General features: G+C 38.0%; 2 protein-coding genes across 8 annotated transcripts in view; one reads left to right on the forward strand and one right to left on the reverse strand.

Annotated features, from left to right (window-relative positions):
• DNAH3 (dynein axonemal heavy chain 3) overlaps positions 1–14,264 on the reverse strand; it is a 67,399-nt gene extending 53,135 nt beyond the window's left edge. For 2 of the 4 annotated variants that reach the window (XM_040575127.1, XM_040575131.1), the window contains exons 1-11: positions 14,153–14,264; positions 12,546–12,711; positions 10,430–10,551; positions 8,912–9,013; positions 7,099–7,324; positions 5,534–5,603; positions 4,296–4,485; positions 3,578–3,767; positions 2,852–3,047; positions 1,758–1,883; positions 204–399 (exon numbers count right to left, since the gene is read on the reverse strand). In XM_040575127.1, coding sequence (XP_040431061.1) covers positions 204–399; positions 1,758–1,883; positions 2,852–3,047; positions 3,578–3,767; positions 4,296–4,485; positions 5,534–5,603; positions 7,099–7,324; positions 8,912–9,013; positions 10,430–10,462 — 1,329 coding nt within the window. In that variant the 5' untranslated portion in view covers positions 10,463–10,551; positions 12,546–12,711; positions 14,153–14,264. Of the gene's footprint in view, positions 1–203; positions 400–1,757; positions 1,884–2,851; positions 3,048–3,577; positions 3,768–4,295; positions 4,486–5,533; positions 5,604–7,098; positions 7,325–8,911; positions 9,014–10,429; positions 10,552–11,015; positions 11,347–12,545; positions 12,712–14,152 lie in introns of those variants that run through there. The other 2 variants (XM_040575129.1, XM_040575128.1) reach the window with 2 other exon arrangements.
• LDAF1 (lipid droplet assembly factor 1) lies at positions 13,962–19,332 on the forward strand. Of its 4 annotated transcripts, none has more exons than XM_040575154.1 (5): positions 13,962–14,083; positions 15,357–15,495; positions 16,087–16,255; positions 17,075–17,213; positions 18,455–19,332. In XM_040575154.1, exons 2-5 carry the CDS (start codon positions 15,424–15,426, stop codon positions 18,546–18,548), a joined length of 474 nt encoding a protein of 157 aa, XP_040431088.1. In that variant the 5' UTR covers positions 13,962–14,083; positions 15,357–15,423; the 3' UTR covers positions 18,549–19,332. The 4 variants fall into 4 exon arrangements, with proteins under 4 accessions (XP_040431088.1, XP_040431089.1, XP_040431086.1 ...); XM_040575155.1 differs by having other exon boundaries at positions 13,964–14,083; positions 15,361–15,495; XM_040575152.1 differs by lacking the exon at positions 13,962–14,083 and adding an exon at positions 14,396–14,498 and having other exon boundaries at positions 15,359–15,495.
• Positions 19,333–19,430: the final 98 nt, after the last annotated feature.

Below are 19,430 nucleotides of genomic sequence, written 5' to 3' on the forward strand. Positions count from 1 at the left end.
GATTATTTGAGTAAGCAGTTCTTGACCACTCAAAAAAAATCCACTTAGTAGGCAGAACAGTTCGAAGGATGAAGACGTATTTTATTAAGACAAGATCTAGAATATTTTAGCCTTCAAAGAGCATTACACTTTATAGCTTTAAAAATTATTGTCTCTATGTAACACTGAAAACTATATGCATAGGTACACCTCACAGCATATACCTTGTAGATCATAAAAAATGCAAGAAGATCTTCCAAGGAGTTAACAACCATCCCACGTAGTTGTAAGGACATTAGAGTCGCCACTGAACTAAAATAGCTTTCAATTTGCTGAGGTGAGTCATAGTCATTTTGAGGAGCAAAATTTAGCCATTTCCTTTTCTCATCAAGGAAGATAGACGCACAAGTTGGGATCCACCTAAAAGAAAGCAATACATACAAAGTTTTTAAAAGCTTGTTAGTCTTACCTTGCTCCTTGCATTGAATTCTAAGCTCAGAAATTACCCAAAGAATGATCAAAATCCAAAAAGCTTCCAAAGAACTGATAACTAGATGTCAGATAAAACTGTATCTACCAGGACTTGGAGGAAACTTATTTTTTTAAGTTAAGGGTACTTGTTTTCGTGGGCCCCTACTATTAGTTTAAATTAATATGAATAGATGAAACAGTAGTGACAAAAGATTACCATTAAGAGGGAACCTTGAGACTGGAAAAGATATCAAGTGGCAGAATGATGCCCCCTACTATCATGGGCTATTACCTCATAGAATTTCTTTCTTATATTAATTTATTTCCATAATGAAAAAAGTCGTTTTTCTTGTCACAAGTTTTATAGATGAATGGCTGATTTAGCCTCCCTTCCTCTCATGGTTAGAAACCTTCTTATTTCCAATCTGCCTGTATTTGTAGTCAGTTTACTCCCATTTGCTCTTGCGCAAGCACTCTTGCAGTTCCAAAAGCTCTTTCAGGATCCAGATGTTTTTCCCTATCATTTATTTATCCCTTTACTTTGGCAGCCTTTTGGTTGGGACTAGCGTTGTCTTAGTCTAAGATCTGTTTAAAAAAGCTCTCCAGTTTTTCCCTATGTTTAAAAATATGTATATATATATATATATTAGTAAATATAAAAATAATAAAATATAATAAACAGGAACTCTAGAAGCTCTGGGAACCACAGGATAGAATTTATTAGGTATCAACATAAGCCATTCAACGTATTTTCTGAAAATCCTTTGAAATGGACAGGGCTTAACAAGAATTTTCAGTGAACTGAAGCTAGAAACAGTTTGTAAAAGGAAGTGTATCCATTCACAGCCAGCTCCCCTTTCACACTCCTCTGTAAACAGCACGAAGCCAAAGAGAAAATAATTCTTTCATATTTCAGAAAGGCCTCAGGATGCAGGTGGGTCTCCTTTAAAACTAAGAGAATATTCCACTCAAAGCAGTATGGTTCTGGATCTGTATGGGAATGGCAGTCTGCTGCTGCAGTCAATGAGAATTTTGTGCTCTGTTTTACCTAGATGAGGATCTGTAACATACACCTAAAAATCTTTATTTTGCAACTGAAGTCCATATAAATGGAATCCAAAATGTAATCATGTCCTCACTTACATTAATGAAGTTAGGATTTGAACACTTCTATGTACAAATTAATTTATTGGTTTCTCATGTTCTAGGGCAAAATTTTTTAAAACTGCACATTTATGTGCAGTTCTTGTCATAAATCAGACCCTAAAATACTCTATTTATCTACTGTTACTACAGTTGGCACTGACTTGTTCTGAAGAATATCTCGAGCTTCCACACAATGTCTGTGAATGACATCCACAAATTCAGTAGGCAGCAGTGGTAGGTCTCCACAAAGCATTTCTTCAGTGCGGACAAACCTTAGATAACTATATCTATGGAAAGTAAAACAAACATGAGATACTTTAAGGACCTCTGTTTAAAATTAAACAAACAAATAAAAACAAAAAACTATTATGAAATATAGTCAGAAAGTCTTGTAGGTAGTGTATATATGTATATGTTGGAAGTACTGTATGTACTAATAATATTTTTCATCAATGCATGTCTTGTCACTGCTAAGTTGTCCAGCAAGTCCATTTCTAATATTTTTTGTTTGCTTGCTTGATTGTTTTTTGCTATTAGCAAATGTAAAGGGCTTCATAAATTTCATTTTGTATTTGTCAGATTTCAAATTGTGTTAATTTTTCTAAAACAGTCAGAGTACTTTCTTGTCTATCCTGGCTACCCTGAGGAGGAAATCTTTTTTTAATTTCATCAACATGGCATATATTACAGTCTGTAACAAACAAGAGCTTAAACTACTTCAAATGTTATTTAAATGCAAAAAAAAAAAAAACAGTGCTCAGGATTAGTAACTACCATATTAACTTCACAAGAAAAAAATGCCTCAGTTTTCCAAAGCCCCCAGTACAACTTCCAACTACAAACGTTTGAAAGGGACTCAGTTTAAAGAGATGTGAATGCTTTTCTTTTGCTAACTTCAGGAATGAAGATGAGAATTCTGAATTACTATTTAATTGAGCATGGACTCAATTTAGGGATAACATCTTTTAACAAAGAGGATGACCTTTTCATAGCACTACGTCCGCATTCTTCACTGTGGATATGTAAAACATTCACACTTGCATTTACAGTCTGCAGGCAGAGATGGCTGAGATGGCTGCAGACTGAGAAAAAAAAAATCTTCAGAAAAGAGAACTGATTTTGTCATTTTCTCTCTACTGCCCCCACCAGGACCTCAGCAGCATACGTAGAGAAGTCAGCAGATGCACTCTCCAATCGAGCCATTAAATGAGAACATTCCCAATTTAATTGTGATCCTATGAACAAAACTTCTTACTCAGAAAGCCAAAGCTGTTGCAAAGTGTACATCAGTGGATTCACTGTGAATAGATTGTTTTCATTCCAGCTTTTTGCTTCTTCATAAGAGCTGTGCCATGGGACTGGTGCACGGATAACTCTCTGGGGAAAAGGGCGTGGGGTACTTCTAATTAGAAGTCTCTCCCTCTCAGCTGGATCCATCAAGATGTAATCAACTGGAACAAATCATATATACGTCACGGTGAGACTGCATCATACCCACATATGAAAACACATTATCTCTATAGCTCATAAACTCATAGAGTTCTCTACATTTTAATCTTGTTTTTAGGAGTAAGTACAGCACAATAATCAAATTACCAATTTAACTATGAAGTTTTTTCAGAAAAAGAAAACGAGGATTGGTCCTGGTTCTAAAAATGGGAGACAGGAGAAACGGCTTTTCATCCTACCTTACCAAGCCATCTACTTAGCACTTCAACACCTTGTCTGTTAACTGGGGATAGAAATACCTTCATTTCAAGCATGATTTTTAGAAAGCTTCTTAAATGTTTGTGAAACACAGAAATGTTAATATAACAGAAATCATCCATTGCATCTAGGAAACGTGATATTCAAAAGTCTGATCTATATTATCTGACCCCAAACCAACTCTCCACTGGCACTAAGAACAAAACGGAGACTTGCTCTTAAAGTGCAATAAATGTTTACATATTCTGAATTGCTAAGAGATTATGAGTCTTACCAATAGCTTTCATGAGGCTGATACGATAGTCTGCCTTAATCTCCTCTTTTAAACATACAAGTGAATTCTCCAGGTATGGATTAGCAAGAAGATGAACTGGAATTTGCTTTAAAATTACATTCATCACTTCCTTATCCTGAGGTGCCAGCATGTCTTCCTGTACTCCATTATGTATGTAGTAACAGTACCGCTACAAAATAATGTTTAAAATATTATGCTTATTGTAGGAAGTTTCTGACAGATAATGAATTACTATGAAATATTTTTGTCTCTTCTATTACTTGAACCTTTTCTGCAATCAAAAGGTGCTTGAATATCACAGATTTTGGCTATGTCTATCTCCTGGTTCTTTTTAAAGCACTGTTAATGCCTGACATTTTTACAATACTTGCACATTTTGAGGTAAGTATATATTAAGTGCAGCATATTAAATTACTGATCTCTGAAGTACAAGCCAACAATGTGAGAGGTTAAGAATTTAGAAGGATAGTTTTACTTGCAAACCCTTTGGACAAGAAGCACACTAAGTAGCTAGGAAGAGAAACAAGTAGGAAAGGAAATAAAATTTAACAGTAGGTTGCTAAATATTCATATTTACATCTTCTAAACGTCCTGCACTGCATTCTCTTCTCAACTACTTTTAAGTAAAGAGAATATAGACATATCACTGATGATTATTGCTGCTACTTTTCTCAACCTTAAAACAAAAAGTAAATACCTCTATATCATTACTTGAAGGTGAATTTTCTTGCTTGTTTATCTCCTCCTCATGTAAGTGCATGACAACAAACTGTTCTTCTGGAGTCAATGGTTGGTTGTCTGTGTAATGTATAACATGTAATTCTGGCATATGAGCAGGTACACACAGTGAAATGAGATCCAAACTGTTTAACAATGTTGGTGTACTTCTGAAACAAAAGAATATAAGTGAATAAAGAAGCTGTAATGGATTCTTAAATTAATGTGGACAAACAATAAGCTACTGCACTGAGGACAAGTATGGCCTATGATGAAGTACTTCAATTACTCAGTAAAATTGTGTAACATACCATATTACTTTAACAGAGGAAATACAATCTATCATTTCAATATCATGTAAACTTTCCTATTGTACAATATCACTGAGACAGGCAAGATTTTACAAGCAATTCTATCAGAGCCAGGCCTACTTGCATTATTATGTAGGTCGCCCAAGACCTTACCTATTTTCAGGTGATTATCTTTCCAAAATCTTAACAATCTGAACCAAAAGTTCAAATTGGCTCATTTGCATATATATTTATATGTTATACTGCAGTTTTCAGTCTCAGTTTATATGCAATATTCTATAAATCTTTTGTCTACGCTGCTCAGGATAAGCAACAATCAGCCAACAAACTGTCACTCCATACTTGATTTATTCCACATAATCCCATCCTTAGTTGAAAAGGATTTAAGTTTCCATTTTGTCATTTTTATGATACAGATCACCACATTATCTTACCATGGAGCAAGACAGTTACTGTCATAGCACTTCCAGAGGTGACTATTTCTCTTCCTATTTTACAGATGAATACAAGCAAAAAATATATATATATATACACACACTCATTATAGAAGAGTGCCCAATTTGGCACAACCGCAGGAGCATTACAGAGCATTTAAACACTGACAGCATAACTGAGAGTTGCATCTCCATTAACTAAACTCTGGGTTCTCAAGTCAATCATTGTAAAAGGAAGACCTTGTTAGCATGCCTAAGACTGAAATTTGCCCTGCCACAAAGAAGCAGTGAAAGCTACTCATTTAGAACACAATGAAATTTCAGTAGCGATGCACATACATTTTTGTAGAGACTTAACATTCCATACTTGGAGTCTTAACATAGCATCCAAGTCAAAAGAAAAATTAAAGCACAAATCAAATAGCTAGAATGACTGTAATCATTTGTATCTTTATACTATTATAGAACATTACCTATCAGAATCACATTGACTTCTCTGTGCAAGTTTGAGTCTCTTCCTGGAAGGTGCAAAATCTTTTGAAGCTTTAAGTGTCAGTTAAGAAAATCACATAAATGAATATTTTTCAAATAAGATATTATTTTAGATTGGAGAAAAAAAAAAAGATCTAAATCAATTCCATCAGGTAATGAAATACCAGACAAATGCAGTATCACAAAGAAGTCCTTAGTTCTGACTTAGGATTTAGCAAGGCATTAAAACCACGTGTTAAAGAATCTTGCTGAGTCTGAAACTAAAAACTAGGTTTAGGAAAGCATTCAGCTCACGCTTATGACTTCAGTGCTTACATATCTCTCTGAACAAACCATGTTTTTTGCCCTGTGACGTCATATTTTGAATTTAAAAGCAGTTCAATACAATGTATAGATCCACAGAATATATTGCACATGAAAAATCTGAGAAGTACAAATCATTACCATGTGTACAAATAAACATCTTTTAAAAAAATTAATACATTATGAATTTTCTCCAAGAAACATACCACGACCTGCTTCCCACATCCCACCCATGTACTATATAAGTACAATGAGTAGAAGAATCAGGTGTATAATTAAGAAACCATAGAGACCTAGTGAACAAAATCAAACCCTTCTTAAATGATGTACAAGGGGAATAAGCAGATATTGAATCTATAATGTGTCATCTGTCCCAGGGGTAAAAAAACAGTTTCTAACACTTGAGAGAAGCAAAGCAACAATGTAGGATGAGTATTTTCACAGAACGATGTTATACAGAAAGCAATAGTGTATGGATGACTTCCCTTGATACAGAGGACATGTAATTAGACAATAATGAAATAAAGTTCATGAATAACTTAGTTCTAGAATTTGAAGACTAATTATTGGAGTTAATTTGACACCTGCAACTGGTAAGATATTTAAAAGCCTGAACAACCTTTTTGTAGAATGTTTAATCAGTAAACTTAAATAGCAAGAGTATTACAGCTCTTGATATCCTTATCTGAATTATATCACAATCTAGTATCAAATCAACAGCATATAATATCTCATATCATAGGACTTACATGTGCATACACATTTTGCTAACACAAACTTCTACTGCGTGGTTTAGACATAAGAAGTGTATTAAGTAATGTTACTTGGAGTTGATCCTCACAGGAACATTTTGATGCCTGTCCCCCATTTTATTGTGCTATGCAAGACTCATGAATATGAACATTACAGGTGTGCATGTTGAATGTTTCCGTATTTTGCTGCTGGTACCAATTTTTACTTCTAACAACAATCAGAGCTTGCGTCTTGTTCACTTTCTGCTTTGCAAACAATTCCCTCCTAATAATTGTGTGATTATTTGGGAGGATGAATCTAACAAATTTATTAGGCCTTACTTTTACTAAAATGAATGCACGCTTTTGGCAATTTGTCTATACTGACCCTGAGGTAATAAGCTTGGAAGCATTTATTAGGGAAGAGTGATTTTGCCAGAAGACGCTTTAACAAACAAGTAATGTACAGAAAAAGCAAGGCTAAACCTATGAACATGTTCAAATGTGGATACATGGTGAGGCTGTTCTCCACTCCGCTGAACCCAGTGATGTCCTTGTCATTGATGAGGATGTTAACTTGTGAAGATTTTTCAGTTTTAAATCCCGTGCAGTAGGAGTATAATTATTAGCTATGGAGTCACTTGGGCTTCGGTAGTGACTCTGTTCTTTGAATGGAGCTGCCAAAGTCCATGATGCTTGTTGCATCAAACAAGGATAGCATCTTCTTTTAAGGACAAACTGCAATGGGAATAAAAAAAGAAGTCATAGTTTTACGTAGCACAGCGTTTTTAAGTCTTCTCAGAGCTACAAATATCAACATAAAGATGGAATAAGTCTGAGTCAGAGTCATTTGACCACCAATTTCTTTTTAGATCCCAATGCTCCACACACATGTAAGAAAAAATTTATACAACTCTTTCGTGGGAGTACTCATGGTTTTTTTTTTTTTGTTTTTTTTTTTAATAAATCAGAGGAAAGCATTAGTACATTATCTGGTACTCATTACTTCCCCACATCTCCCTCTTGCTTCTTTTCTTCACCATACATTTGGTTAAATTTAGAAAACTCATTATTCTTCAAGCGTTTGTTAATCACGTCTATACTCAATCCTTGTAACAGTTGAACAATAATACAAATTAGCAAATTCAGCTCTCATCTTTCTCTCTCTCCCATGTCAATTTGTAATAGATTTCTTCTGTCTACTCATTCCATGTTTCTTCTCAGGTGAATTAGTATCTATCAATTGGCTCTTTATCAGTCCTGAGATCTAAACTTTAATGAGGAAGCTCACAGGCATAAGGGATGTGGGATTGAAAAGTATGTTTTTTTTAATGAAGATACCCTAAGAGAAAAAATGCATGTAAGACAGAATAATTAATGTAATTCACATCATGGTGCCTACAGCTCTTATTTTAAGTTCATATTTGGCTTTTGTATTACATCTGGTTTAGTGATTTTTTTTTACTTAGTTGGAATAACACAACTGTATCCCTACTACCCATTTCTTCCTCTTTATTCCAGTCATCCTGGAAGACTCAGTAAAGCAAGATTATTGCTTCTGCCTTGAATTCTTCTTACTGACAAGGTTAATCTTACCAGCAAAGAAAAAGTCATTCACACTATTGCTGCAACCATATTCCTTAAAATAGCTTCTGAAAGTTCACAGGATCATTTCAGTTCCATTTCTTTCACTGCACACACTAGACAGGTGAGTAGGTCCCTGAATTACAGTTTTGGGGTATGAACTCATACAAGAACTAAAAATAGTTTGGAGATTTGGAGATCTTCTGAGGAAAGTCGCTGGCTATCTTTAGGAATTGCTGAATTGAGCATAAACTCTGAATTCTCAGCTCTTCTCCTAATTAGGTTTGCTTTCAAAACTACATTCTTTCTTCTCCACTACATAGAACAACTTTCTGCATGCAAAGCCTTCTTAATGGTAATACCAAAGGGAACCATCTGGGCAAAAAATTGGTCACAAAAAACCTGCTCTCTCTCTGGAGAGTGTAGTCACTTGGCAAAAATCTAGTGCTTATGTGACACTTATGTGACTTATGTGACACAGCAATTAATAATGAACTATAATGTAACAAACATTTAAATTGCCACGGTTTAATATCCAAATAATAATAGAAGTTGCAACAACACTTTTTTTTTAAAATAAGAGCAGCTCTAATAAAATACCCAGTGATCTCCTTAGTAAATGAGTAATTTAATTAGTTTTTCCCATCTTTAATTCCTAAGGCCTAGTAGTATATAATGCCTAAGTCACTCTAGCACATGTAATTTAACGTATATCCTGGCAAAAGGGGAGAGTGCACATACCTGATACAAATCCGAAGGTGTAGCTGAAGAAGCAGCAGGTATGGGTGGTAACTCTGGTAACTGTTTTGCACGGCTCATGTTATACACTGAATCATGTTGTGACTAGAGAGAAATGAAAAACACTTTCAAAGGCATTTATGAATTACATTGCTTTGAAAAAGGTTCATCCAAAAAGAATAAGGACTTCCAATTTTCACTGAAAAGGAAATAGGGCAACTTTTCTGATGTTAAGGACATGGGCATTCTCTGGATGGAGTTCCTCAGCAAAGCAGGCTTTCAGATTGCATTTTTCTTTGTAGTCATTTGATAATGCATCTAGTTACTAATAGATGTCAGATTAAAAAAATAAAGCATTTAAACATTTATATATCACTGAAAACAGTTCAAAGGTTTCTAAATCTTTTAGTTGAATACACTACTAAAAACTCCACGTAATGTATAAACAGTGGATATTACAATATTAAGCCTGCCAGATCACTGGAAGAACAGATTGTTCATGAGGGTTCTGCAAAATGTTTAAATACAAACATCAGAATACCTAATATATCTTAGGACAATGTTCCATCACCTCAAGGAGACAATAGTTTGAGGTAGCCTTCCATAGTATCATACGAAATTTTCTAAGGGTATTTTCTCAAAATTACTTAGCCCCACAGTGTTTTTGAGATGTTTTTGAATCACAATTTTCCTTAGTATACGGCAAAAACCCTGCCCTAGTCTGTTCAGAGTTGCCTAAACCATATTTGTTTAAGACATTAATGAGGAATAAATTCCCAAATACACAGTAAGACTACCAGAAAAAAAGGTGGAAGTATGTGGTATCTGAATGCCATTGCATTAAATCACCATGAAAGACAAAGTTTTTACCCCATACAATTATGATTGAATAAAGTATAACCATTTTTACATAACTTCTAATACATTTACAGCAAATAGCAATTGATTTCTGATATATGACTAGAAAACCTGGCTGCCCAAATCTAGCTTTCATGCAAATAAAATTGTGCTCTCCTCAACATCAAAGTAGAGCCCATTTAGAAATAAAATCTGAGAAAAGACTGATCTGATTTACCTCCTTGGTATTCCCCAGAGTGCATGCACAGACACATAGAAATTACTATATCTGCCAGGCATACTTCAGTAAAGATGACATGAATTGTCCTTGATTAATGACTAAAGGATTGGGCTTTTGGGTACTTTTACAGAATAAACTGTGCAGTTTATTCGTAGACTTGTTCATTCATAAAGGTATAAGAGTTATGAAGAAAACCATTGTACATTCTAATGCAACTCTTGATATATATGCTACCTAACCATTTAAAGAGTTAATGCTTCTTAAATACTTGAGCAAAGGAATTATTAATAAAAATTATATTACAAAGGCTAAGGCCCAAAAAATATTGAACAAGAACAAGTGTCTTCAAATAGAGTCCTTCTTAATGTGAAACCATAAGCCACTGGTAATGGCCAATTTGAAAAAGATATCAATCTTTCAAAGTCCTAGTGGAAAGAACTTACCCCTGGGACCCTGGGTCTCTGTGTTGGCTTCATTTTGCCTTGTCTTTCATCAACCTGTTTTTTGTTTGCTTAGAAGATTTCGGTCCTCCCCCTCAAACTAAGTATCCAGGTAGTTACTCACACTGAAAAAGAGTTAGAGAACTATTTCTGGTACTACAAAAGATACCAAAACAATCAGCTTCCTATCCCAACTGCAAGGAAGAAAAAACTCTCCCCTAGCTCTCTTCTTGCTTGCTTACAACACTTTGCTTTTTTCCCCTCCAGACCACACACTTTCTTTTTCTCTCTTTTCCTGTTCAAGCTCACTTTTCACTTTCTTACTCTCTCCAGAGATCTGTCAAGCACGATTTTTTCCACCCTACCCTCTCCACTTTCTCCAGTTTCTTTCCTCCCCACTCCCTGCTCTCTTCTAAGGCACCAGGGACTCTGAGTCCTCAGTAGTGCTTTACAGCAGATTTAGCCATACATTAACTGCCATGAGAAATAAACATGTCAAAAGGAATGAGAGAAGAGAAAGAGAGATATGGCCCACATGCCCTAAACAAGCACAGAGTGCAGGAGTAAGCAGAGTCAGAGGGAAAACTACCTGCAGACGCCCTAGTAACCCGTTCCTCTGCCTGTTCTAGCTAGGTGGACTTCTCCAATGTTTTCTCTTCCTCTCAGTCCTCGGCTTTGTTGCCCCAGTTACAGCATAACTGGTGCTAGGAGACAGGAATTTCCTCCCTGTCTTCCCAGAGCTGAGAAAACAGCTCCTTTCAGCGCTGTGCTGCACCAAGCTGTGGTCACAGAGACTTGGTTCCGGAACCGATGAGGAATAGAACAGGTTCATCTTACCTCCAAAAGCTACTAAAACATAGTCCTAAAACATCTTAGATATTCTGACATTTGTGTGAAAACACTGTACGCAGCAAGGGAGATCCCAGAACAAGAAAGGTAGTATAAACTTGACTTTTCATAAGAAGAACTGGGAAAAAAAATTAAAGATTCAAAATCTTGAATCCAAACATCACCACAATTTTTTAAACCATTCAAAATCAAACTCCCCAGAGATTAAAGACATCAGGATACTTGTACTCCCCATTCCTCTAGATCTGTATGCATTTGCCTTCCAGTCACCATTGTCACTATGTGCTGAGAGAAAGTGTCCTCCTTCAAATTTCTTTACAAATGGGAGCTGTTACTACCCAACATAAAATCTAGTGCAGTCTCCTTACGCTGACCCTCCAGAGAAGCCTTGTACGCATTCTGCCCAACACAGCAAACCTTCCATTTTAACTTAAACTCTTCACCAACGTCTTTGGATGTTGTTTTTCATCCTGTTTTATGTAAAATGTGGGAATGGATGTTATCCTGGTACAGCAGCATTGTTTTCTGTGTATATGGCAGTAGGTCAAGATGTAAGGGAAACATTGTCCTTTCCTGGCCACACATGAAAGTTTCTACCAGAAGGTAAGCTGCATTTTAAACAGAAGCCAACTGCATGGGTAAAGAGCCAGCACTGCTAATGATGGAGACAGAAATTACTCGGCTAGTTTGTGAGGTAACTCTACAAACACTTTGGTGCTGTTTTGCAACACAAATATCTTCCTGCTAATTCAAGATGATGCTGGCAAGAAGACAATCTCAATTAAGCAACAGTTGTGATAACTATAGTTTCTCTGCGTACAACTCAGATGTTTTTATATGCATGCCCTTTAAAGTTAAATAAATTACTTGTGCTGTTTGGGAAGCATTAAAAACAGTTATTTTATGTGGAAAGAGATTATAAAGTTACACATAGCAGGAAAATGAATTACTAAAACATACAAGACTACCTCCAAAACTGCAGCTAAGTCATGTTTTGAAAACAGCCAGAAATTTAAAATCTCCAATATACTTCCAAACTCAGTGGAGCCATTACATTTTATAGTGCCATTATCAATGGATTATGTGACACTATAATACTGCCAGTTAGTTTTTCCCTACGTTCACTTTAAAATACATATATTTATATAAAATCAACAAATTGAAATTCAATTTTACATACACTAGTCTACTGGGTATACCAATATACTATGCACTTTAATAATATCAGATATAAACACTAATAGTTCATGCAAAATAAACTTGCCCTCACCATCCTCTTCTTGTAGTATCTTGTGGTGTGCTCTTCAGAGCCCACGGTCCAAGTTCATTAACATGCAAGTCTCCCCTTTACTTCATCTGTCTGCACAGATCCTTGTATCTGCAGAGCTCAATGAAACCAGCACCTCAGAGATACCAACCTCGGACAGTGTGATAGGCTAAAAAAAATAAAATTAAAAAAAAAAGTACTTTATAAAAGTCATCTTTGCCTTATAATACCAGCATGCTCCAAATTATATATCCAATTTATTTCATTGCCTTTAAAAAATAATCATGAAACTTGTAATGCTCAGTTTTACAATACTCCCCTTTTGGCACCAACAAAAACCAGTCATTAAAGCAGTCAGGAGAAACATGAACTTTTGGTAATTTCTGACTGTAAATTGCAGCATTAAGAATTCTATGTAGCACAAGCCTGGGAAATCACTGAAGTTTCAGGCTTGCATGTAACACCATTATAATGGCCCTGGAAAGCAGCCAGCGCAAACAGTAGTGCAACACACCTAACTGAGCCCTTCCTAATCCCAGTACAAGTGCTGGGATACCATATGGTGCACAGATCTTGCTGAAAACCCAGCAGATTTTCTAAGTAATAGTTTCTCACGTGGCACACCTCCCCAGACAGGTTTGCCGCGTGGCCACCCACACACCCAAGGAGGCAGCAGGACTGGGTGGAAACGTGGGAATAAGCAACTAGAAGCAGAGGAGAAGGCAGGACTGCTTCTTTCGACAACACGTTGATTATGCCAGCCAAAGCGTTTCACCCCTGCAGCTCCACTACACTGTGGAGCTAATTGTGGCTGTGCAGCCACAATTCACTCAAAATTGCCTTCATAGCCTCCAACAGCAGAAAGCCCTCTAGCTGTGGATGGTAGAATTTTCTCTCTATAATATAAACATGCGTGTATTTCTGGTACATCACGAGATGAGTTGTAGCTCGGAAGCAAGGCAGTCACTGTGCATCTCCTGGCCTGGCCTGTGGCACCCCAAGGGCTGAGCAAGCCCCTGAGCACCACACTTCTCTGAGGGAAGAACTGTGTGGCCATTGCTGATATCCTCATTTTCTGTCCTTAATTCCAGCATAGGAAAAAATTAAAATTAAAAAAAAAAAAAAAACCTCAAGGATACAACTTGTGCCCTAAGGGCAAACCCCACCTAGAAACCCTGGGGATGCCCAGCTCCGAGTTGCTGAGGCAGGATGCTGGGACCGGCCGCGAAGGGCAGCACTTGAGGGGACACGAAAGCGCACAAACCAGGAAATAAAAAGCAAATGAATTCCCCTAAACCCCCGGGCGGTGTGTGGAAGCCTGTTCAACCCTTTCCTCGCTGAAATCCTCTATACCGCCTGTGCCACACGAGGGGGAAGCCCTGGCCCCCCTCCAGCCACCCGGCCCTGCCCGCCGCTCCGCCGGCCCCCGCGGGGAGGAGACAGCGGCGGAGGCGGTGGCAGCAGCGCTTCTCTCAGCCCCGTCAGGCCGGGCCCGGGCTTAGGGCCGAGGGGGGCTGCGGCCCGGCGGGCAGCCGCCGCAGGTGAGAGGGAGGCCGGCTCCGGCTCGGCGGAGGGCGGGCAGGGAGTGGCGCCGCCCCGCTCCAACTCACCCGGCCTCGGGGGCTGCGGTCGCGGGCAGCCGGACCCCACAGCCCCGGCTCGGTCGGGCAACGGCCTCCGCCCTAGCCCGGTGTCTCCGAGCCGAGGAGCGGAGCCCCGCGGGGAGGCCCCGCGCTGTGCCCCGGAGCCGCGGGTGGCGGCGGCCTGGGCCCGGCCCCGCCGCGGGCTGCGCTCGCCCCGGGCCCCGCTTTGAGGGTGGCGGGTAGCGGCTGCGGGTCTCGGTGCTGTGAGGAGCCGGGCGAGGAGCGATGGGTCCTCGCTCACCCCGGCTTCAAAGCCCGAGAGGAGGCCGGGGGCGGTGGTGTGCAAGGGGCAGCAATTCGCTCGTCCCCGTAGGTGGGCCGCGCCGGGTGGAATTCGTGGGCCTGGGGGACTCGGGTGGCGCGCACCTGTGGGTGTCTGTGCTGAGTTGCGCTAGGAACGAGGGACAAACCGTTTTTGTATAAAAATGCTGTGTAAACAGAAGGAAGGACCGTCTATAAAACAGTATAATTTAGTGTTAAATAATATATGTGTATGCATATATATTACAAAAGTATAAAAACACGTATAGCGTATATATATATATAGCATGTTTATATACGTAACATTGACACGATGAATATTTAGATTTAAAATAAGGAAAACACATCTCTTAATCTTCCACTGATAATGGCTTCCCTAACAACAGATTACATTTTCAGAGGTAGGAACAAAAAGATTTTTGTTCTGATGTTGCTTTAAAATTGTCATAAACGTGGTCAGTGTTTGAAAATATTTTGCCTTTACATGCTGAGTTTTGAAACTGCACGGGGCATGGTTTCAATTCTGAATAGTAGGCTACTCACAAAAACAACTCTCATTAATGTAAGTATTAGAAGTTATCAGCACTAGTAGTTATAATTGTCTCTATAGATGGAATTGACTTTTTACTGGTGATTCAGTATCCTCATGGTTAAATACAGGGTTAATGTTATAAAGGAAGAAGGTGAGAATTATATTTTATCTCCGTACTTGTCTCTGGGTTTGGGAGTTTCAGAAGAGTTTTCAGGGAGGAGCACCCTGCGCTAGATTTACTTTTGTAAAAGTGAAGTTTTAAACTCCGTGGATGACCGTAACATCTGAAATGTACATTCTCTGTTTTTGCAAGAGAAAAACTTTTATTTTCTGGAAACATCTGCATGAGCCTGTTACTAATTTTACCTTAATTTTAAGGAAGGTTGGATGGCTGAATGAGAAGTGGTTGTTCAGAAGATTCACAATTGTCACTGGGAATTACAACATGTCTAAAGAAATGCAAGAGCTGCAGAAGCAATGGCACTCTGTGGTGGAGTCCATCCACAGCAACTCAAATGTGGGTCTGGATTACAGTTTTATAAAATATTTATAATATACTCCTTTTGTAACTCTTGGAATATCTCACCCCAATTTATTTAAATGCAATTTAAACTTTGGTTTTATGGAGAACATTGGCACTCCCTTTTTTAAGTGAACACTGAGGAGCCTATGAGAAGGGCTGGCTTCCCACACCTTCCACAATTAACAAAACAGGATATCTATTCTTCATTACTCTGATTTACTGTCATAACTATTTGAGACAGAAGAGTGGCATTTTAGTGAAATGGGCTATTTCCCTAAAGGAAGAGAAATGTCTCCCCGACAGTAAAATCGTAGTGTATAGGTATAACAGCTTGTGCAAGAACGGAACTGGAAAGTCCAAGAGAAACATGTCTGCCCTTGTTAGGATTGTATTTGCTATGCAGTTACCTGTATTTGCAATAGGTCCTCATGCCTGTGAAATTTAAAGGCAATGGTTGCCCTCTGTTCAAGCTGCAGACTTAGAAAAAGATGCTACCCATATTTTTCACTAAAGTAGCTGTGACCTTTTAAAGTTATCTGTGATGAGATAAAAACAAAATCTGAAATATTTTTCTTTTGTCCACAGGTTGTTGCATTTATGAACTCTCGTGTTGGCCTGTATTTAGATGACCATCCTTTTGTTGCCTTATCACTCCTGATGTTTGTTGCAGTGTCTGCTATTCCTGTTGCATTTTTCCTGATTTTTATTGTTACAACAGCCATAATGGCTTGTATCGGTGTGATAGTCATGGAAGGTACTGTATGCAAGTATGCATTTATTTACATTTTCCCTTTTAAGACATGACAACTTTTCCTTTTTCTCTTCTTCCTTTGGGAATTCCCAGCTCAAGTGTTTGAAGATTTCTGTATGTAGTCCTTAGCTCTCAGCAGTAGTGAAACTCTTAATACAAGATTAATCTGATTAACTGTAGTTTATACAGGGGAAATCCTATTTCCCTGTTTAATATCAACCACCTGGACAGAGCTAAACCAGTTATCTTGACCATGCATAGCTCTAGTATATGGTCTTTTATGGAAGACAATTTTGCATTTATTTATTTTTTTTAATGTGGTATTATTTTATATGCCAAGCATTAAAACTTTCTGAAGTATGATTTCTTCTAGATATTCTGTGTATCTCTGGCAAAGTATGACTGACAATTTCTTTGCCCCTTCACCTCCAAAGTGAAGGTTCTTCATGGGCTACTTGGAGGTGTATGACAGGCTTTAGCATGGCATAAGATATTAACAAAATGTGCAGTATATAGAGATATACAATCACTCCAGATAATTGGGATTGGTGCAGGCAGAGCTTGAGAAAACATATTGGTCTGATTTCGGCAGACCTTCCTTCCCCTTCACATAAATAATATAAATCTTAGAAGGAGTGGTTCTCTTTCAGAGTGCTGTCTGGGGATTTCCTATTAGACTGAGGCTCTTAGCTATTAAGTGGCTGATAACGGTAGACCATTTTTCTGAATAGTTTGAATTTGGGATTGTGGTAGAATGTCTGCTCTTCTAATTTACTTACATATAAACTTGTTTAAATAACAACCTTGATTTTCTTTTATTAGGTGTTGTAATATCCATAGGTGGCATAGCCCTTCTTTGCGTGCTATGTGGCCTGGGTGCCCTTTCACTTGGAGTTTCTGGAGTACTGAGTGTTTGTTACATCGTTCTTTCAACTCTGGTCAACTACTGGTACGCTTCAAGGTAATAATCAATGTCTTGATCCATTGTCTGACTTCAAATTACAACTGCACTATTACATTGGTTACTTCATTTACTTTAACAGTTAGCTACTTTTGATTAGTTTAATGAATGTTAATTAATGCTAGAGCATCTTTGACTACCTTGGTGATTTAATATTCAACATAAATGGCTAGTTATCAATATGTATTTTGATGAGTGTTAATATGTGGCCTCCGCTGCTTCAGCAAAAGGAAGTAAGTCTTCAAATGTTCATGTGCTAACACAATGTAACTGTAGTATCAAACAATAAAGTACATTTTTGTCTCAGAATAAATAATGCTTTAAACGTCATTAAAACACGCTTTCAAGCTTGCCTAGAGGATGAAGCTTTCCGTCAAGTATGCAGCAAAGTTCTTCCCATATGATGTAATACCCAGCTGTCTCAGCTTACCTGCATTCACAGAATGATGGACCAAAATTACTTGTAGCCTTAGGATAAGTAGATGGGTAGTTAAAAGCAAGCATGTGGCTATAATAGAAATGACACGCTTTGCTGGGTGCTGTACATGTGCTGATTGCCAGTCATGTCTCCCTGTGCTCTCAGAACTTGAGGCTTGGAGGCCTACTTCAGTCAGCATTGCCTTAGCCATGCTTTTACTAAGCATGTGGCTAAAGGTGAGAGGCAATAGCAGATTATGCTGGAGTGCCATCTATTGCTCACTTAAGCACCTACAAGGGAATTAATGACAATCATTCCTAAGCATAGGGGAGGGCAAGAAAAATTGTAGCTGCTCTGTCCTGGACTTCCTCAGTTTCCTCCATCACAGCAGTGCTTCCCACACAGTTCTCAATGCCACACAAAACTGCCTGTGGAGCCCATGATACCTTCAGTAAGACAAGACCATGGTGCAAGTGTGTTTGACTTTGTTCCAGGGCTCTGTACCACTCCTCCAGGGCATGCTGCCAGGTCCCTAATATTGCCAACCATCTCCAGCAAAGACTTCTCTTTTCTATAGCATATTCTAATATACAGCCCAACCTACAAACCAATCATACAACTTTGATGTAACACAGATAGCATCTGGAAGATCGCTCTTTTTATATTCCTGTGCCTTTTGAGAGAACTCTGGTAGACCAGCAGTGAATGTTCCAGGAGTCTCAGATAGGTCTGTCTCATGTTGCTCAGCTTTTAGGCGAAAGTTAAAAGACAATAATCTTATGAAAGAACAGGCTGTAAAACCGTTCTTTTCTCTTGTACACAGAGGTGAGATAAGAAAGCAAGAAGCTAATGGAAGTTTTTCACAGAAGAATCCTTCTGTCACGGATCTTTCTGCCAACAAAGGAAAGAACGAATAAGTGGAATTCTCCCCATTTCCTTCGTATGCACATAAGTATACTATTCTGACCTTTGCAATGTAATTGTTTACTTGGTGAGCATTCAACCTCTGTGCACTCCTTATGGGAAGTGAAAAAATCAATATGCATCTTATACTGTCACTGTAAAACTAATAGTAAGAATACCTATAAAGCAGTGCATTGTGATATTAAGTCTATGTGCATGATGAGATGTTCCAAAGGATTTGGTAAAGGGATGTAATAACAGCCACTAGTAAGTTGGTGACAATTAGGTGAAAGGGGTAGGTGGGTATTCGACTTGCCATTCGTTACTGGAGTTTTAGATATACTATCTTTTGAAATTTGTATGCAGCCGTGGGCCATTTTGATACACAAGTGACAAAGCTCAGAACATCAAACGTTTTTGAATGTTGAAAAATATTTTAAAGCCTTAACAGCCTTTGTTAAAATACTGTGAGCATGCCATGCTGATGCTTTATATTTTAAGAGAAAAATTGAGTTACAACATACCTTAACTCGTGGTATAAGCTTTTATATACCTTCAAATGTTGCATTTTTCTGAAGGAGTTATTTTCCTTGTTCTCATTGCCTCATCACATCAATGGTATGCAATTTGGTCTTGTGTTTTGTTATATTATTTTGCACACTTAAATTGCCTGTTTTGCTTCTCATTTGTAACCTTGTACTTTATTTAAACTTTTCCCATTTTTGCAAACGCTATAATATTTTTAAGCATTAAGAAAGTATCTAGCTATATTAGTTTAATAAAGTGTTGTTTGTTTAACCAAGTTGTCTTATGATATTCTATTTACGGTAAAAGTTTTCCTTTCAAGATAAAACCTACTAGGTAGGTAACACTTTTCTCAGATACTTCAAAGTTTT

This window comes from Cygnus olor, chromosome 15 (assembly GCF_009769625.2).
Source record: "Cygnus olor isolate bCygOlo1 chromosome 15, bCygOlo1.pri.v2, whole genome shotgun sequence".
Classification (NCBI taxonomy): Eukaryota; Metazoa; Chordata; class Aves; order Anseriformes; family Anatidae; genus Cygnus; species Cygnus olor.